This window comes from Equus caballus, chromosome 6 (genome assembly GCF_041296265.1).
Source record: "Equus caballus isolate H_3958 breed thoroughbred chromosome 6, TB-T2T, whole genome shotgun sequence".
NCBI classification, from domain to species: domain Eukaryota; kingdom Metazoa; phylum Chordata; class Mammalia; order Perissodactyla; family Equidae; genus Equus; species Equus caballus.
Window position 1 is genome coordinate 60,726,371 of NC_091689.1, and position 16,374 is coordinate 60,742,744.

General features: G+C 37.8%; 2 protein-coding genes across 3 annotated transcripts in view; one reads left to right on the forward strand and one right to left on the reverse strand.

Annotated features, from left to right (window-relative positions):
* The window catches only part of RECQL (RecQ like helicase), a 48,043-nt gene extending 47,563 nt beyond the window's left edge, over positions 1 to 480 (reverse strand). Inside the window, exon 1 of the mRNA XM_001502159.5 lies at positions 213 to 480. Coding sequence (XP_001502209.3) covers positions 213 to 480 — 268 coding nt within the window. The remainder of the gene's footprint in view (positions 1 to 212) is intronic.
* On the forward strand, positions 416 to 13,298 carry GOLT1B (golgi transport 1B). 2 transcript variants are annotated; one of them, XM_023643220.2, is made up of 5 exons: positions 416 to 596; positions 6,009 to 6,100; positions 7,496 to 7,674; positions 8,563 to 8,644; positions 10,778 to 13,298. In XM_023643220.2, the coding sequence occupies exons 1-5, from the start codon at positions 572 to 574 to the stop codon at positions 10,814 to 10,816; spliced, it is 417 nt and encodes a 138-aa protein (XP_023498988.1). In that variant the 5' UTR covers positions 416 to 571; the 3' UTR covers positions 10,817 to 13,298. The 2 variants fall into 2 exon arrangements, with proteins under 2 accessions (XP_023498988.1, XP_070127124.1); XM_070271023.1 differs by lacking the exon at positions 10,778 to 13,298 and adding an exon at positions 10,108 to 10,135 and having other exon boundaries at positions 457 to 596.
* The last annotated feature ends 3,076 nt before the right edge of the window (positions 13,299 to 16,374 follow it).

Consider the following 16,374-nt stretch of genomic DNA (forward strand, 5'->3'; position numbering starts at 1 on the left):
GCCCCTAAAGGCCCGAGATGCATTAGAGCCGGGGATGCTTAACGCCCGTTTCTCCCTGACAATGTACTGGTGCAAGGAAGTGATCTGCGATACACCCGCCTCGCCCGCAGGCAGGAAAAAGAAAAATCAGCCCTTTCAGAGGTTAACAGACGTTACCCCCAGAATCTCTCCCTAAAGAAGCCCCCACTGTCCCCATCTCCCCAGCTACGCACCTGCTTCAGCCGCTCTCCAATAAAAACTTCCCGCCACCAGGCTTTCCTTTCTCTCCAGCCGGGAGCATCCACCCTTCCGGGTCGCTCCGTTCAACCAATTGCAAGTAACACCCTTCTCTAATTGGTCAAGGGTGTGGCCACCATGCGCGTCACCGAACAAGACTAGTGGTGATTGGTTGATCTTGGGAGCGGGTTTAACCAATGGAAAGCGGTCTTGATGTTGGGGTGGGGGTGGCTGCGTGTTTCCGGAAGACGTGGCGGCTCTCATCTAGGCTGCTTCCCGGCTTCATTTCTCCCGACGTTGCTTCCCACCCTGGGCCCCCCGACGTGCTGTCGCCGCTGTCTTCACCCCTGCAACCATGATCTCCTTAACGGACACCCAGAGTAAGCACTTACCCCGGGGCCTCCGCCTCGAGCCCCACACACTCCTGGGTCTCGCCCGCCCGCCCCTCCGCCTCTCCGGCCAGGGCAATGAATGAAGGTCCGCGCTGGGGGCGGCGGCTTGCGAGGCTGAGCTAGGGCTGCGGGGACCTGGAAGGCTGCCTTGAGGGCGTGGGGGCTGGACTTGCAGTCGCGGACCTGACCTGGGCGGAGAGTTAGTGGGGTCTCAGGAGACGCCCGAGCCCGGGCGGGGGGAGCCTTCATGGAGCGTCTGTCTCGCACCAGGGTCGCGCCTCTGGCTCCCAGGGAGCTGGTGCTTTGTCCTGCTGACGGCCACAAGAGAAAGTTTGATGCCGGGCCCCTGTCCTAGGGGACATTTCTGCACGTGACATACTTGGGGTCCTGTACAAGTTACTGGCTGGTTGTTTGGGAGGCGCTAATTTACATGTCACCTCTTGAAGGCTCTTTCTGAAAATATGCTTACACCTCAATATTTTGAATTTTCGCCTTTTGCCACCCCTGGAAGCAGCCTTCCAAAAATACCTTCAAACAACTTCACTTTTCTGCCAGTTAACGTTTCCACAATAGTAAAAAGCCACTTTGTGCTCAGTTAAACAACTTTTTTCGTTAATATGGTGTACTGTGTTTTGTGGATTATTATTTTAGCATAGCTTTCTGCCTCCCACAGAGTTCTCCAGGCCTATCTTCTCTTTCAGGTTAACATTGCTGTTTCCTTTTCTTTCAATATAACGTTTCCAATTTTCTACCTGTTTTTGTGTCTATCTTAATAATTTTTTGTTTACATTTCTGCCCAACCCTGTGCTGCTTCTCTTTTGATGGTGGTGATAGTCTTTTTGCCTCAACTTTGCTTTATCTGCCACGCCTTTGTTTTCTTTTTCTGGTTAACTTACTCGGATTTTCAAGATTTTAAGAATTGAACAGTGTATTGAAATGAAAATAGAATTTCATTTAAAATACCCTTTTTTAAAGTGGAGACTTAAGGTTTGGGTTCAAGTCATGGGTGACTTGAACTTCACAGAGCTTCTAAGGTCTTCCACACACACTACCACTCCAGTCAGGTTCCCTTCCTTCCTGAGGTTCAACTGGGTCTGCACCCTGGGGCCACCTGCGCTGGCCCAGGAAGGGTGCCCATTTTGATCTATTGGCCTCACTTCTTCTGGTCAGAGAAAATATAGGTATAGTCCTTTTTTTTTCTTAAGCAATTGTATAAAAGCATGTTCTTTTAGTTTACCATGTGCTTTCATATAAATCGTTATGCTTAATTCTTCTAAGAGCCCTACAAGGCAGAGAGGGGTATATCGTTTTTATAAATTAAAGGCGATTCAAAAGAAATTCAGTGTGTGGTCATAAGGAAAGTGACAGAAACAAGTCTTGACCCCAGGTCAGCTGACTTAAAACCTTTGTTCTTTTCACTGTACCCTACTAGCATCTGAGACAACTTGACATGAAGTTTATTTGGATCTTAGAATGATGAAATTCTTCCATAGCAAAAATAGTTTCAATAGTAGATATTTATCCTGTAGAATTATACATTTTTTGAGAGAGAGAGATCGTGTAGGATATTGGGAGGCTGTTTTCTTAATGATGCACAGTGCTCTGTTCCTCTTGACTGATACTCAAAATTAAAGTTAGGTTGTCCAAAGAGATTAGCAGGATTTAGTTTCTACATCATTTTCCTATCTAAAGTATTATTACTCCTCCTCTCTGAGTCTATGATTATTACATAGATAAAAATATGAATTACTTACGCAATGCCCAGAGACTCTCATCTATTGAAGACTTCTTCTAGGGGCAGGTGCCTGATTTACATCCTTCCAAAAGCCAGAACAAGGGGGTTGGGTAGGAATAGGGGCAGAATAGGAAGCGTTCTCCTCACTTCATTAAATTGATGAGGAAGATGAAATTATACTCTTTGCTGCTCATTTGCCAAATGTTTTAGGTAGGACAGTGGATTGGAACAAAAAGTGATTGGGGAACCAAAAGCTCTTTGGATTTCAAATGCTGTTTATGTGTGTGTTTCACTGCAGGAATTGGCCGTCATTCAAGTGATTTGCCAGAATTATTCTGGGATTCTGATTCTGGGAGAGGGTGACCAAGTACTGATCAGAATAAATAGCCATTCATAATTGTTTTAAGGTTTTCTATAATAGCATTCTACGCCCCCCCCCCCCAAAAAAAAAAACCTGGAAAATTTATTGAGGCGGATGGAGTGAGGCAGTTCCTGTGCTGCCTCTAAATTTTTACTTCATTATGTCACATTGCCCAAACTTCTACCATGATATTCAGTTGATATTCAGTGGAGTTCTTTATTGTGAAATTTTTTGTTTTTTAAAGGGCATAGTAAGAAAGTCAGTGCTGCTTTAAAATATTGTAAACAAGATACCAAAATGCTAACAGTGATTGCCATTGGATTGAACGTATCTTTCCTTATGAAAATGCTACAATGAGCTTTTTATTTCAGACAAATTCATTTTATTAGATTGCTTTTACCACATTTTCCTTTAAAAACGCACACACACGGGGAGGAGGAGTGAAGGTTTGCTAATGCACAAAAGGAAGATAAATCTGTTTTGCTGGGTATGATTCTGGTGGTGAGAGGGCAGCTCTGTGTAGGGCTTTAATACCCAGAGGGTTTATGAATGCGCTGGCATAGGGAAGAAGGGAATTCCGGAGATGAGAAAAGGGCACAGTGAGGTCAGTTTGAGACGTTTGGCCCATTCAGATCACAGAATACGTGGCAACATCATGCCAGTGTCACTTTTTGCAAAGCTGATACAGGCAACTGTGTCTTGCTGGACTCCACTGGATGAAGCAGTAGGAATGTTTTTGTCCCCAAGTTAAAGTTGTAAGCTGTGGGGCCTGGCCCCGTGGCCAAGTGGTTAGGTTCATGCACTCCGCTGCAGGCGGCCCAGTGGTTCCTCAGTTCGAATCCTGGGCATGGACGTGGCACTGCTCATCAAGCCATGCTGGGGCAGCGTCCCACATGCCACAACTAGAAGGACCCACAACTAAGAATATACAACTATGTACCAGGGGGCTTTGGGGAGAAAAAGGAAAAAATAAAATCTTAAAAAAAAAAAAGCTGTAAGCTGTGGAGTCTGAAGACTGGATTTGAAGTCTAGTATGACTCCACAGTGCCACTACCCTTCCTCCCCACCCCCAGACGCATACACATTTGCTGATTCTGAGATCCAGGGTAAGTTCCTAATCTCTGAGAAGTTGGTTGCCCATATGAGACATGGGGCGCATGCTACTTTTTAACCTCACAGTTTTGTTAAAGTAATTACAACATAGTTTTTGTAAACATTTCATTAAGCGTAAAATCATATTCAGACATTGTCCTTTTTCACCACAGTCCATTTTTAATAGTTCTACTGACATCTACTTACTTATGTTAAATAAACTAATCACATTAAACTTGAACCACCTAAAGACACTCCTCTAGAAGTTCGGTATACTCCCATGCCCTTGACTTTCGTTAACCCAACATATTGAACCTGAAAAAAAAATCCTGTGGGAAGCAGTGTGGCACACGATCTTTGGCTTCAAATAGACCTGAGTTCAAATGCCTAACCAGAAGTGGGACCTTAAGCAAATTAAATCAGTTCTCTAAACCTCAGTTTCCTCCCTCTCTAAAGTGATGTAACAATACCGACCTTGGAGTAGTATTGGGAGGATAAGTTATACGAGGTAGCCCACCTCATAATGGCTAATTCATGGTAAGTTCTCAGTACATAAAGTGTATTTCCATATCATTTCCTTTCTGTTGAGCAAATATCTCAAAATTTTTATGTTATCATTAGGATAATTTGTGAAAAGATAGAAATTAGTCATGTTCAAATAACTCAGCGGCCAGTGATTAAATCCTAGCTACTGAATAGTTACTTAATGGAATTTTACTTGTTCTTTTGTCCATAGTATCCTCTAGGAAATTATGTCTCACATCTAAACAGTTATTTTGGTAAATTTTCTTAAAGCATTTAAACATGAAAGTATCAGCCTCAAATTGTCACAGGAATTTGCATCTGTGGAATATACTTAGCAGTATATTTATAGACAGCTGAATTCTTTCAGACTAACTTTGGAAGAAAAAGGTAGCTGGAATGGAAGGAGTAGTTAACTGTAAATTGAGGAGGTGGAGGATGTGGAAAAAAGTATGTGATATAAATTTCCAACTCATCAGAACATTTTATATGGCTTAAAATTTTTTTTAAGAAGCAGTGACCTAGATTTTAGCCTTCTGGAGCTGAGGCAAAAATGTTAAGTAACAGATCAGAAATCACTAATAGTGTATTTAAAATTGTGTTTCCAAAAGTACGATGGTTTCTGCTCTGATTCATTGTTTTATGCAGATAGTGCTTCTAGGTAAACTAAGGATTGGTGACTTTCCTGAAAACAAAGCGAAAGTGATCAAGGAGGTGATTTAGTGGATTGTGCTTTGCAGCATTAACAGAAAAGCACAACTGTAACCTTAGAAAGTTAAGACTCTTCAGACTGAAAAGAGAAGTCCTAGAGAATGTAAAGGCAATAAAATTATTAGTTTTATATACGGAGTGAACGTAGACTTCAAAGCCTACACTTTGTCCACCACTGTATACTCGGTACCTACAACAGCTGCAGCATCTAGGACTTGATCAACAGTTCTTTGTTTTGAATCAAAGAGTAAAAACCCGGAATATTAATATTAAGTAAGACAGTATTCTTTGAAACTTTGGAGAGGTGATTATAGGACTCTTAGACTAAATCTGGATTCATAGTTTAGATAAAGTTCTAGAAGATAAATCCATGATAAGCCATCAAGAAGTTAAAAGTGATGCCTAACCTTCTGCAGATTAACTTGAGAAGACAGCGACCTGATTCTCAAAGTATTTCCTGTTGTCACTGTGAGAAGCAGTGTATAATAGAGTGAAGTACATTGTGCTGACCTACCGTAGCATTTCCACTGAGTTAAATAAGGAATTAATTTTAAGAAGGGGAAAGAAGGAACTACAGATATTGTGCGTATAAGTAACAGTCGTAGACTATGAAAGGAGATAAATAGTAAAAGTAAACCCATATATTTAGGTCTGGTGTCAGAGGGGTTCTTGAGAGGGAAAAAATATATAACCAAACTTAGAATCCTGATTTATCTTCCTCTCTTATGGGTATGTTTGTAAGAAATGCTGTCTCATGTAAGGATTAGAAATTTCCATTCATAGTTTAAATTGTGAGGTAATTTGCTGATGTTAATTTGTTGTCCATCTTAATAAATGTCATTATAAAGTTAACCTGAAATGTTGGGGACCTATTTCCTTATGTCAGCCAAAAGAAAAACTGAAAAATTTTCTTAGTTTACAGGGATCTTAGTGTAACTTTAATTTTTCTCTACCCTTAACCGTGTAACTTATATTGCAGAAATTGGAATGGGATTAACAGGATTTGGAGTGTTTTTCCTGTTCTTTGGAATGATTCTCTTTTTTGACAAAGCACTACTGGCTATTGGAAATGTGAGTTTTTCAATATATATTTTTACTAAATTCATAAGGAAAGTTTAACTACAAATAAACTATTGCCTACTATTAAATTTGGGGGAAATAATTTACTGTTACGCATATAAAGATTCCTGTTAGATTCTCTGTTTCCATCCAGAATAAGACCTGTCAGCCTTCTGTTTAAATAAAAGGTAAACACTTAATGAGGTTTTCTAATTCCATGACCACTCTGTTAAGTGTTTGCTACGTGATTTACAGTAGATTAAATCAAGGCTGCCTATAAATAGTTCAAAATAGGTGACTTGATAGCCCCCGTGTCTTGGTAAATTTGCTAATATGTTTTTGCTTTAAACATCTGAAATTTCACATTTGGTTCAATAGCATAAAATAAACAGATTTTTTTTAAACCATTTAAACCTTTTAAAAATATATCTCTATTAATATTGACTTGCTAAGAAAGGTATGTATATTGTTGGTTTGGAATGTGTTCATGAATGGAGGTTGTACAAGAGTTCTAGAAACAAATAATAATCCTTCTACAAGGGCAAGAAAGTCACTGAATGATGATTAAATATCTTTTGAAGTGTATATTACCATTGGGCTTTTAATTGGAAAATATAAAAGATAACAAAATTGCTATTTTGATAAATAATAATATAAATGGCATTGGTATCTCAGAATATAAGGCTTAACCATTAGGCTTAGTAAATTTTTGTGTGAAATATTCTTCCCTAGAGAAAGTTAATGAAGAAAGGCAATATTTGGGAATAAATCCTGGGGAAAAGCAAGCTTTTAATAGATGACCGTTTCTTGTCTGCTGTCTGAAAACATACAAAATATATGTGTATCTGAGAACACATGGCTGTATTTTTATTTCTGCTGCCACCAGATATTCTGGAATTAATAAACTAGAATCTTCTTCCTGGTTTTGCATGGTTTCTTCTACTATCAGCTCGGCCATGTCAGTATTTCTTCCATCCATAGGAACTCCTATAGCCCATGGTGAAGTTTTCAGAACCAGGAGTACCTTTCGAGTGACATGTTGATGGGCAGCTTCCCTCTCTTACCGTGCCACTCATCTTCTTTAGTAAGCCATCCCCATCTAGCTAACCTGGGAAAACCACTGCAGATTCAGATGCCCATTGGTAACTTCTCATCTTTGTTTCTCTTTCTCTCCATTTAATCAACATAGCAGAGGACTGAGAAGAGTGGAATACACCTACAACCTTAACATGCTTAGCCCACTCCTTGATTCTGCCTCTTGGTGTGCATGGTCGTTTTCTCTGGCCAGTTGCCAATATTAAAAGCCAGATGTGCTTATTTTTATTATATTTAGCTTTGAGCTTACTTTTCCAATTTATGCAGAGTGTTTACCTACTTTTTCTATGTTGCCTTTTCTTTTTCTTCTAGGTTTTATTTGTGGCTGGCTTGGCTTTTGTAATTGGTTTAGAAAGAACATTCAGATTCTTCTTCCAAAAACATAAAATGAAAGCTACAGGATTTTTCCTGGGAGGTGTTTTTGTAGTCCTTATTGGTTGGCCTTTGATAGGCATGATATTCGAAATTTATGGATTCTTTCTCTTGTTCAGGTAAGGCAATTCTATTTTTTCTCTTTCAATAAACCAGTATGTTAAATAATTATTACAAAATCCCAGATATTTGCATCAGCATGAATAAGAAGATTATAATTGTCTTAAATGTATTTTTGTTTACATTGAATCCTTTTATTGCAGTTTTAGATAACTCAGTCAACTATAAAAATGTTTATTGAATGTAGATGATTGCCTATCTAAGGGTATAAATTATCATGTATTTTCAATGCAATAAAATTCATTTGATTGACATTTTAAGGCACTGTCTTTATGTTTGCTGTTTTCATCAACTAAGCATATACATAGATAGATCCAGCATTTTAATACATAGAATCTAATACTGCATAGTCACTACCACTTGATGGCAATTTTGTTAGTGCATATACATATTAGAAAATTTTATACCAAATACAGTATGGGAGATTTTGATCAGTTAGCATTTTACAAATTACGATTATCAAGTGAATAAACAATAGTATGCAGTGTGAGAAAATACCTTTAAGTAAGGTTGACTTAAGTATTTATTCAAGAAATATATATCCTTTGTCTTCTGTCTGCCAGGCACAGTATTACCAATAGGAGATGTAAAAATGAATTAAATGCCAAATCTACTTTAGAGAATCTCTTGTTTCTAATATGGGAAATAGACTGTAAAGGTACCAGTAGAATATAGTAGTAATATTGTTACAGATGTATATGCAAAATATTATAGGTGTGTAATTAAGGAAAAGATCAAACCCAGGGAGAGATAAGAAATGTTAACTGAAGTTTGAAGTCTCTAAAGCATTCGGAATTTTAACAGGATCCTTTCTGTGTGTCTGGTTAGCGATTGATTTTGGTAATAGAGAATGTATAAGTTCTAACAACTCTTTTTCCCTCTCCAAGGGGCTTCTTTCCTGTGGTCGTTGGCTTTATTAGAAGAGTGCCAGTCCTTGGATCCCTCTTGAATTTACCTGGAATTAGATCAGTAAGTAATCATATATTTGGAAATAGAACTTTTAAACCATCAAAATAAATAACTCTTGATGCTCTTTGCTTCTAGAAGTTTGAGTAATTGATACATGATTAACTGATAAGTTTTTTATGATGGTTGTATCACATACACCATGGTTACCAAGCATACCAGAGAAAATAATCATTGCTGAAGTTACAAGGCCTAAAATTTTGTTTCACTGTATCCATTTTTAATGTTGTTCTCTATTTTTTAATATAGCTGAGATTGATATGCTCTGCAACCTTTCTCTTTGAGAGTTCAAGACACTTTTCAGTTAACTTTTATATGATCTCTAATTTTAGAAGTAATAATATAAAAAGGACATCATTATTTCTTAGAAATATTTTCTTTCTTAGACTGTATCACCAGATGCGGTGCATTAAGACAATTAAATAAAGCACTATTATACTGCGAGTCAGATGATAAAATTCTATTCCTAGCTCCACGCACAATTTGAACTGTCTTATCAGATCTGTTTCTCCAGGGTGGGCCATCAACTTCCTAAAATTGTTTACAGATTTCTGTAGATTTTTCTGGAGAGACAGTCCATAGCATTTATTGAATTCTCAAAGAGCTAAAGGATGGCTTACCCACTGGAAGAATGGGTACCACTATAAGCCTAATCTCATTTCCATCCTCAAGTCAATTTTAGAGTCAGAACATCACAGCCCAGACAGCCTAGGTATTTGAAGTTATCTTTGGAGAGAGAATGTTGTGCTTCCTCTCCACCTAAATTTACCTTAAAATTCTAGTGACTCCTTGAGTACTTTCAGAGCAACTTTAGTTACAGTATGCCAGGCATCTATTTGTGATAATATAAAATGTTAGAACGTAGGCTTATAGGGGTATGTCCTGATTTCATTGGCATTAATCTCCAAACTCATACAGTAGTCAAACGTTATTTATACTTAGAATGGCTTTCAAATTATTGAAACTTCTAGTTATAGAGTTGTAATCATTATTCGTGTCCTTAATTTAAGGATTCTTCAGTATTTGCATAAATGACACCCAATACCATAAATTATGTTTCCTATGTTATTACTTCATTATAGTAAATGCTTAAGTGAAAATGTGAATAGTGAAATGGAAGAAGAGTTAGATGATGGCTAGATTTCTATGGTAGCTTGGGTTATGTAACTTTTAATGTCTCCACTAATTACTTTGTTTCAATATTTGTTTGCATCACCATCTGGAATGCCGAAGAAAGCCCACTTGCTTTATATATGGGGTGGAGTAACCAAAGTAAATAACCGCTTACGTTAGTGTGTGTTAAAACTTATATTCAGTAATTATAAATTTACGCTTGCATCATTACATCTATTTTTAATGTCATTGCCGCTTTCAGTATTAAGTCCAGAATACACATTTAAAGTATTTTTAGTCAATAGCTGTTGTTAATTATTGAACTTAATGGAGTTAAATCTGTTTGTTCAAAGACTACATAGGCCCAGAAGAGATCCACAGTAATGGTCAGTTGAAATATCTTATTGGGTTCATTAATGCATGAATGGCTGACATTTCAGCTTTTTATTTTTTATTTTTTTGTTAAGCTAACAGTGTTAACTTCATTTTATCCAATTTTTTTATTCATTGTGTTGCATTTCTTGTGTTGCACCCTTAAAGTCACATATATGTATAACATGTCATGCAAAAACAACTTTTAGAGAGGGGGGCTGGCCCCGTGGCCGAGTGGTTAAGTTTGCGCGCTCCGCTGCAGGCGGCCCAGTGTTTCGTTAGTTCGAATCCTGGGCGCGGACATGGCACTGCTCATCAGACCACGCTGAGGCAGCGTCCCACATGCCACAACTAGAAGAACCCACAACGAAGAATACACAACTATGTACCGGGGGGCTTTGGGGAGAAAAAGGAAAAAATAAAATCTTTAAAAAAAAAAAAAACAACTTTTAGAGAAAAAAATTTTTATACACGTTTACGTGTCAGAGGATAGTGGTGAGTAATACTGAATTAGTCATTGTCAGTCATACCTTAAATTTCCACAAATCTTCTTATAAAGCTGGGTTTTTAAGTCAACATTTAAAATGTTAATATAATGTTATATAATACTGTAGGCTTTCTTTTAATTATCTGTTTTTCTTCTCTTTGCAGTTTGTAGATAAAGTTGGAGAAAGCAACAATATGGTATAACAACAATTGAACTGAAGACTCATTTAAAATATTGTATTATTTATAAAATCCTTCGAAGACTATTCAGCACAAAATTAAATCACATGAAATAGCTTGCAATGTTCTTTACAGAAGTTTAAAACATATAGCCTACAAAATACCAACAGCAGTTAACAAAGAAGCAGTGAAAACAGGCTTCTAATCAAGTAATCTGAGATGTCAGCAAGCAAATTGAAGGAGATGAAATCTATGTTACAATGCATATTGAAACTCTTGAAGGCACTTTTTATTTTTCCACAATGTGCGAAACACAGCCATCCTTAGAGAACTGTGGTGCCTGTTTCTTTTCTTTCTATTTTGAAGGTGCAGGAGCACCCTTAGGCATTTGCTTTTTAGAAATGTCCACTGCAATGGCAAAAATATTTCCACTTGCACTGTGTCTCTGAAAGTGATGCATGAGTTCAATTGGATTATGGCTTTTTAATGTATTAAAACCAAGGAAAACCCAGTTTTGATGTATGAATCACTTTTTTTTTGTAAACATGGTTAAAATAAAACTTTTATGATTCTTCTGAATCTGAATATTTTAAAGCCAGATGAAAATCTAAACTAGATAGTCTCTGTTGGAAGATACAAAGGTCATTCTTTACTAGCTTTTAGTTCCTCAGTTAGAGCTGACTAAGCACTTGTTTTGGTCAGCAACACACTCTGGAAATACTCATACTTCTTGGGAGTCTGACCTAAGTATCTATCATTCATTACGTGTACGCAGTTAACAAAAAGCATTCTAGACCATGAAGAAGTCTGTTACGCAGCTTGTTTCATTAAGTAGTCTTTTGTTTAAGATATGAAATGATGCAAACCAAATGGGTTTTTCCACGTCATGATAGAGTTTTTCTTTCTTTTTCCTTCTTTTTTTTTTAATTTTAGCAGTTCTATTATTTTGCTTTACATAAATCAAAGTAACTAACTATTGCTAATGTTTACTTTAAGAGGTAACATGTCAAAAGGTTAAACTTACAGCTATCTTTTAAGGGCTATTCATGTAAGCTGAGTTCTTCCCTTATTTTCAGCTTTTTCCTAACATAAAAATCAATATGCATGATGTATGCTTCATAGGATCATTCTTCATCTTGAATTCATGGAGAAGATATCTGAATTCACATGCTGAAGTTATTTTGCTGTAATTAAACTGGCTATAGTTTTTAAAAATGTGACACTAAAAAAATGATGGTTTTTTTTCTGCTCTTGCTGCTTGACAGGCAGTAAGAAACAGTGGTTGTTGCTTCATTAGTAGTTTTCCAAGGTGGCAGTTTTGTGGTAGATGTAGGAACACATTTCAACAGCCATGGTACTATTTGTTTTACCACTAATGATTGCACTATTTACTTTTTTTTTAAGAGTTGCAAAGCTTTTTAATGCATAAAATGATAATTGAAATTAGCGATTTTTATTTACAAACGTCTACAAAATATGTTGCAGCTTGTTATTTTTAGTTAAATTGCTTAATGCACAGAGAACTCCCAACCTTGCTCGTCTAAAGAAGGAAAGACTTGGTATATAGCCTGATGGTTCAGTCTTGTGGATTACTGTCTCTTTGGTACTGGCATTTGACATATGACATAATCTGTGAAAATAGATGATATTGACAAAATGAGACTCCTACCTCAATAGTTGTTGAATAATAAAAGACCTAGCGTTGTGTCTAATAGTCTTCAAAAAAGTAATATCCTCACTTGGAGAGTGTCAAATATATACATATTTCAGGATTGACTTGTACAAGTTGCCCTCTAGGACTCAGTTATACATATTTTTGACTGACCCGTGTTATTTATAGTGGCTAGATAATTCTGCCTTTTTAGAGCAAGAACAGTATCTGTTAATGTAAGGAACATCTGTATTTAACTTCTTTGTAGACATAAATTTCTATCAAAATGTTCTTTGCACTGTAACAGAGATCTCTTTTTCAACAATCTTATTTCAGAAAGCATTCTTAGACAGAAGCATGTAAATGATTTGATAATCTCCCAGTCCTTAGTAAGATTGAGAGGCTCGAGCAGTTTTCAGTTTTCAATCAATCCACTATCAATCTCAAATGTGAGTTTGGGACTGCTTGGCAGCATTGTATATTTCTTATTCAGAACCATTGATGCGGCTCTATTTTTAAACACACTAGTCTTCTGACAGAAAGCTCTGTACGTTGTATTGTTTCTTCCTTTCCCAAGTTAGCCTTCTGTCTTTGTGACAAAAATGTACTTTGATTATTGCTATAAAGATGGAGGAAAAGGTCTAATACTGCTTAGCCTTAAGTGTTTCTGGCATTGTTCAAATGTATTTTCTGTAACAGAAACATATCTGGAATGTTTTTCTTTTCCCCTTATAAATTGTAATTCCTGGAATACTGCTGCTTTAAAAGGTCTCACAGTCAGATTATATGATCTAACAATTGAATATTGTAAATACATTTGTCTTACCTCTCAATAAAAGGGTACTTTTCTATTCATTGGTGGTTGTCTTAGTCAGCTCGGGCTGCTGTAGCAAAATCCCATAGACTGGGTGACTTAAACAACGTTTATTTCTCATGGTTCTGGATGCTGGCAAGTCCAAAATCCAGGTGCTGACAGAATCAGTTACTGGTGAGGACCCTCTTTCTGGCTTGCAGACAACTTCCTTCTCACTGTGTCCTCACATGGTCAAGAGAGAGCACGAGCAAGCTCCAGTTTTTCTTCCTCTTCTTAGAAGGACACTAATCCCTCCATGGAGGCCGCATCTTCATAGCCTCATCTAAACCTAATTACCTCCCAAAGGCCCCAGGTTCAAATATCATCATAGTAAGGGTTAGGGCTTCAACACAGGAATTCTGGGGAGACACTAGTCCTCAACAGTGCTCAAGTAGATCTTTATTATGAAATTCTAAATTCTGAAAATTAACTTAGCATTACACAGTATCCCACCTCATTTTTTAAAAATTAGCCTTATGTGAAATTTTCTTTTATATAAGATGGTCATCGCATCTTTTCTTTCCATCTGCCACCTGTATCCCTGTAGGAGGTTGGACACAGAAGTAGCATGTCCCAAATCCTTCATTGGCTGACACACTTGCACGACCTTACCTTTACTAGCTCTCAAGACCTAAAGGTCACCCCTGTTGTATCTTTCTTGACCCACTAGGTCAAAACAGCTGGTTTTTCTTTGTCCTCTCATAGAACTTTGCATTAGTTTGTATTTATTCGGTCATAAAAAGATTCTTGAGGTTCAAAGCCTTATGTAAAAGCAAGATGGAAAGATATCAGCCGATGAATGAGGAGTTTTATTTTGGATAGCAGGCCTTCTTGGTGCCTCTAAAGCCCCTCCTGAAACTGGTAGCCTTTTGGGGAAATTACTTCTTCCACCTATTTGTGAGACAACTGGCTATGGGGCCGACTGGCCCTGGCACAGAATAAAGCCAAAGTAGGAGATTGAACCCCATGACCTCATTCATCCTACACCAAAATCCTCTATCATCAAAGAAGTAATTTGGATATTTTAGTATCATAATAACCATATTATCCATGTAATCTTATCCCAAGATAGGAGCTATTTTCTATGTGAATGCCATAATCACTGACTTTGTAAAAATACAGTTTAAATAGTGACAGTTATTGTTTAAATGGGGCCAGAGCGCCACCCACTCAACTGTTTAGATACCATCAGTGACACAGGCAAAATGTTCTTCATTGAGTATGCCTTTAAAAATGGTTTAGGGTCCAATTTGTTCAATGCCCACTGCCTGATCATGTCAGCAGAATAAAATTCAATGGTTTTATCCATTAACTTTTTTATCAGTAACTTTTCTTGGCCCATCTCTAGGTTTAGATCTGTAAATATTTTAAAATTTTGTAATTCAACAAAAACATTTTATTGAAAGTCAATGCCCTTTTAGAACAAACGCATTCTGGCATGTTACTTTTGATAAGACTGCAATATTGATAATATGTCAAAACCATTCTCTTCACTTGTGCATATTATGCTGAAAATGGCAGCTTTGACGTAAAACATCTGCTTGTGAATTCATTAGCTAAACTGTTACAAACAAACCACACTCATTTATTTTTCCTTAAAATTGTAAATTCAAAACATGATTTTACTGGCAATTCACTTTCCTGTCCCTCCTCCTAAAACCTTTCTGTGTTTTTGGTATGGAGAGCAGAAAAAGGCATTTTACTCGTTTATTAGGTAACATAGTAATTAGACTACACTTATGAGTTCATTTAAAAGATAAACACTTGCATAATTTTATTTCCTTTATTGCTCTCTTTCAGAAATTGCTACAATCCCTTGAAATTAAATCCTAAAATCTAACATTTAAAGGAATTTAAAATTTTACCCAGTTTTGGTGTTAAACTTTTTTTTTTTTTTTGAGGAAGATTAGCCCTGAGCTAACATCTGCTGCCAATCCTCCTCTTTTTGCTGAGGAAGACTGGTCCTGAGCTAACATCCGTGCCCATCTTCCTCTACTTTATATGTGGGATGCCTACCACAGCACAGCTTGCCAAGCGGTGCCATGTCCGCACCCGGGATCCGAACCTGCGAACCCCAGGCCACTGTAGCGGAATGTGCGCACTTAACCACTGGGCCATTGGGCCGGCCCCTGGTGTTAAACTTTTTAGTTCTTAATTTTTCTCTTTCTCCTCTTCTAAGGCAGTGGGAAACACTACATTAATGGTTCTGGCTCCTTCTTGCTTTACTTACTCTTTAAAGGGAGGAAATACTCTCAAGTTTCTACCCACAAACTACTTTCTATATTCCATTCTCATTTACTAGCCGAACTTCAACCTTCTTGTCTGCACGTAACTATCAAGTGTGAACATCAAGTGCCCAAATCTCAATGTCTTTTTGAGAGATTGGGTATTTGCAGGTAGACATCATCAGCACCTCAAACTTAAATGCCCAACCAAACTTAGCCGTTCTCTCCCCACACTCCCTGTATTTCTATTGCTAGGCACTCTCCCAGTCACAGACTCGAAGGTTTAGTTTTTATCACTGCTTATAACCTCTAAAGCTTTGCTACTCAACATGTTCAAGGATCAGTAGAGTAGCACCCATCAGCATCCCCTGGGAGCTTACCAGAAATGCAGAATCTCAGGCCCCACCCCAGCTGTACTGAACTGGAATCCGCATTTTAACAAGATTCCCGGGTGACCCACATGCACATTAATACCTGAGGAGCACTGCTCTAACTTTTATTTTTTTATTTTTTTTAAAGATTTTATTTATTTTTTCCTTTTTCTCCCCAGAGCCCCACCCCCCCGGTACAAAGTTGCATATTCTTCGTTGTGGGTCCTTCTAGTTATGGCATGTGGGACGCCACCTCAGCGTGGTCTGACGAGCAGTGCCATGTCCACGCCCAGGATTCGAACCAACGAAACACTGGGCCGCCTGCAGTGGAACGCGCGAACTTAACCACTCGGCCACGGGGCCAGCCCCTGCTATAACTTTTAGAAGAAAGGGACCATCTCGCTTATCCATGGTACCTTAGCGTATGGGGGTTCTCAGGTTCTTGCTCAATATCTGCCTATGGATGTAACTCTATCAAGTGA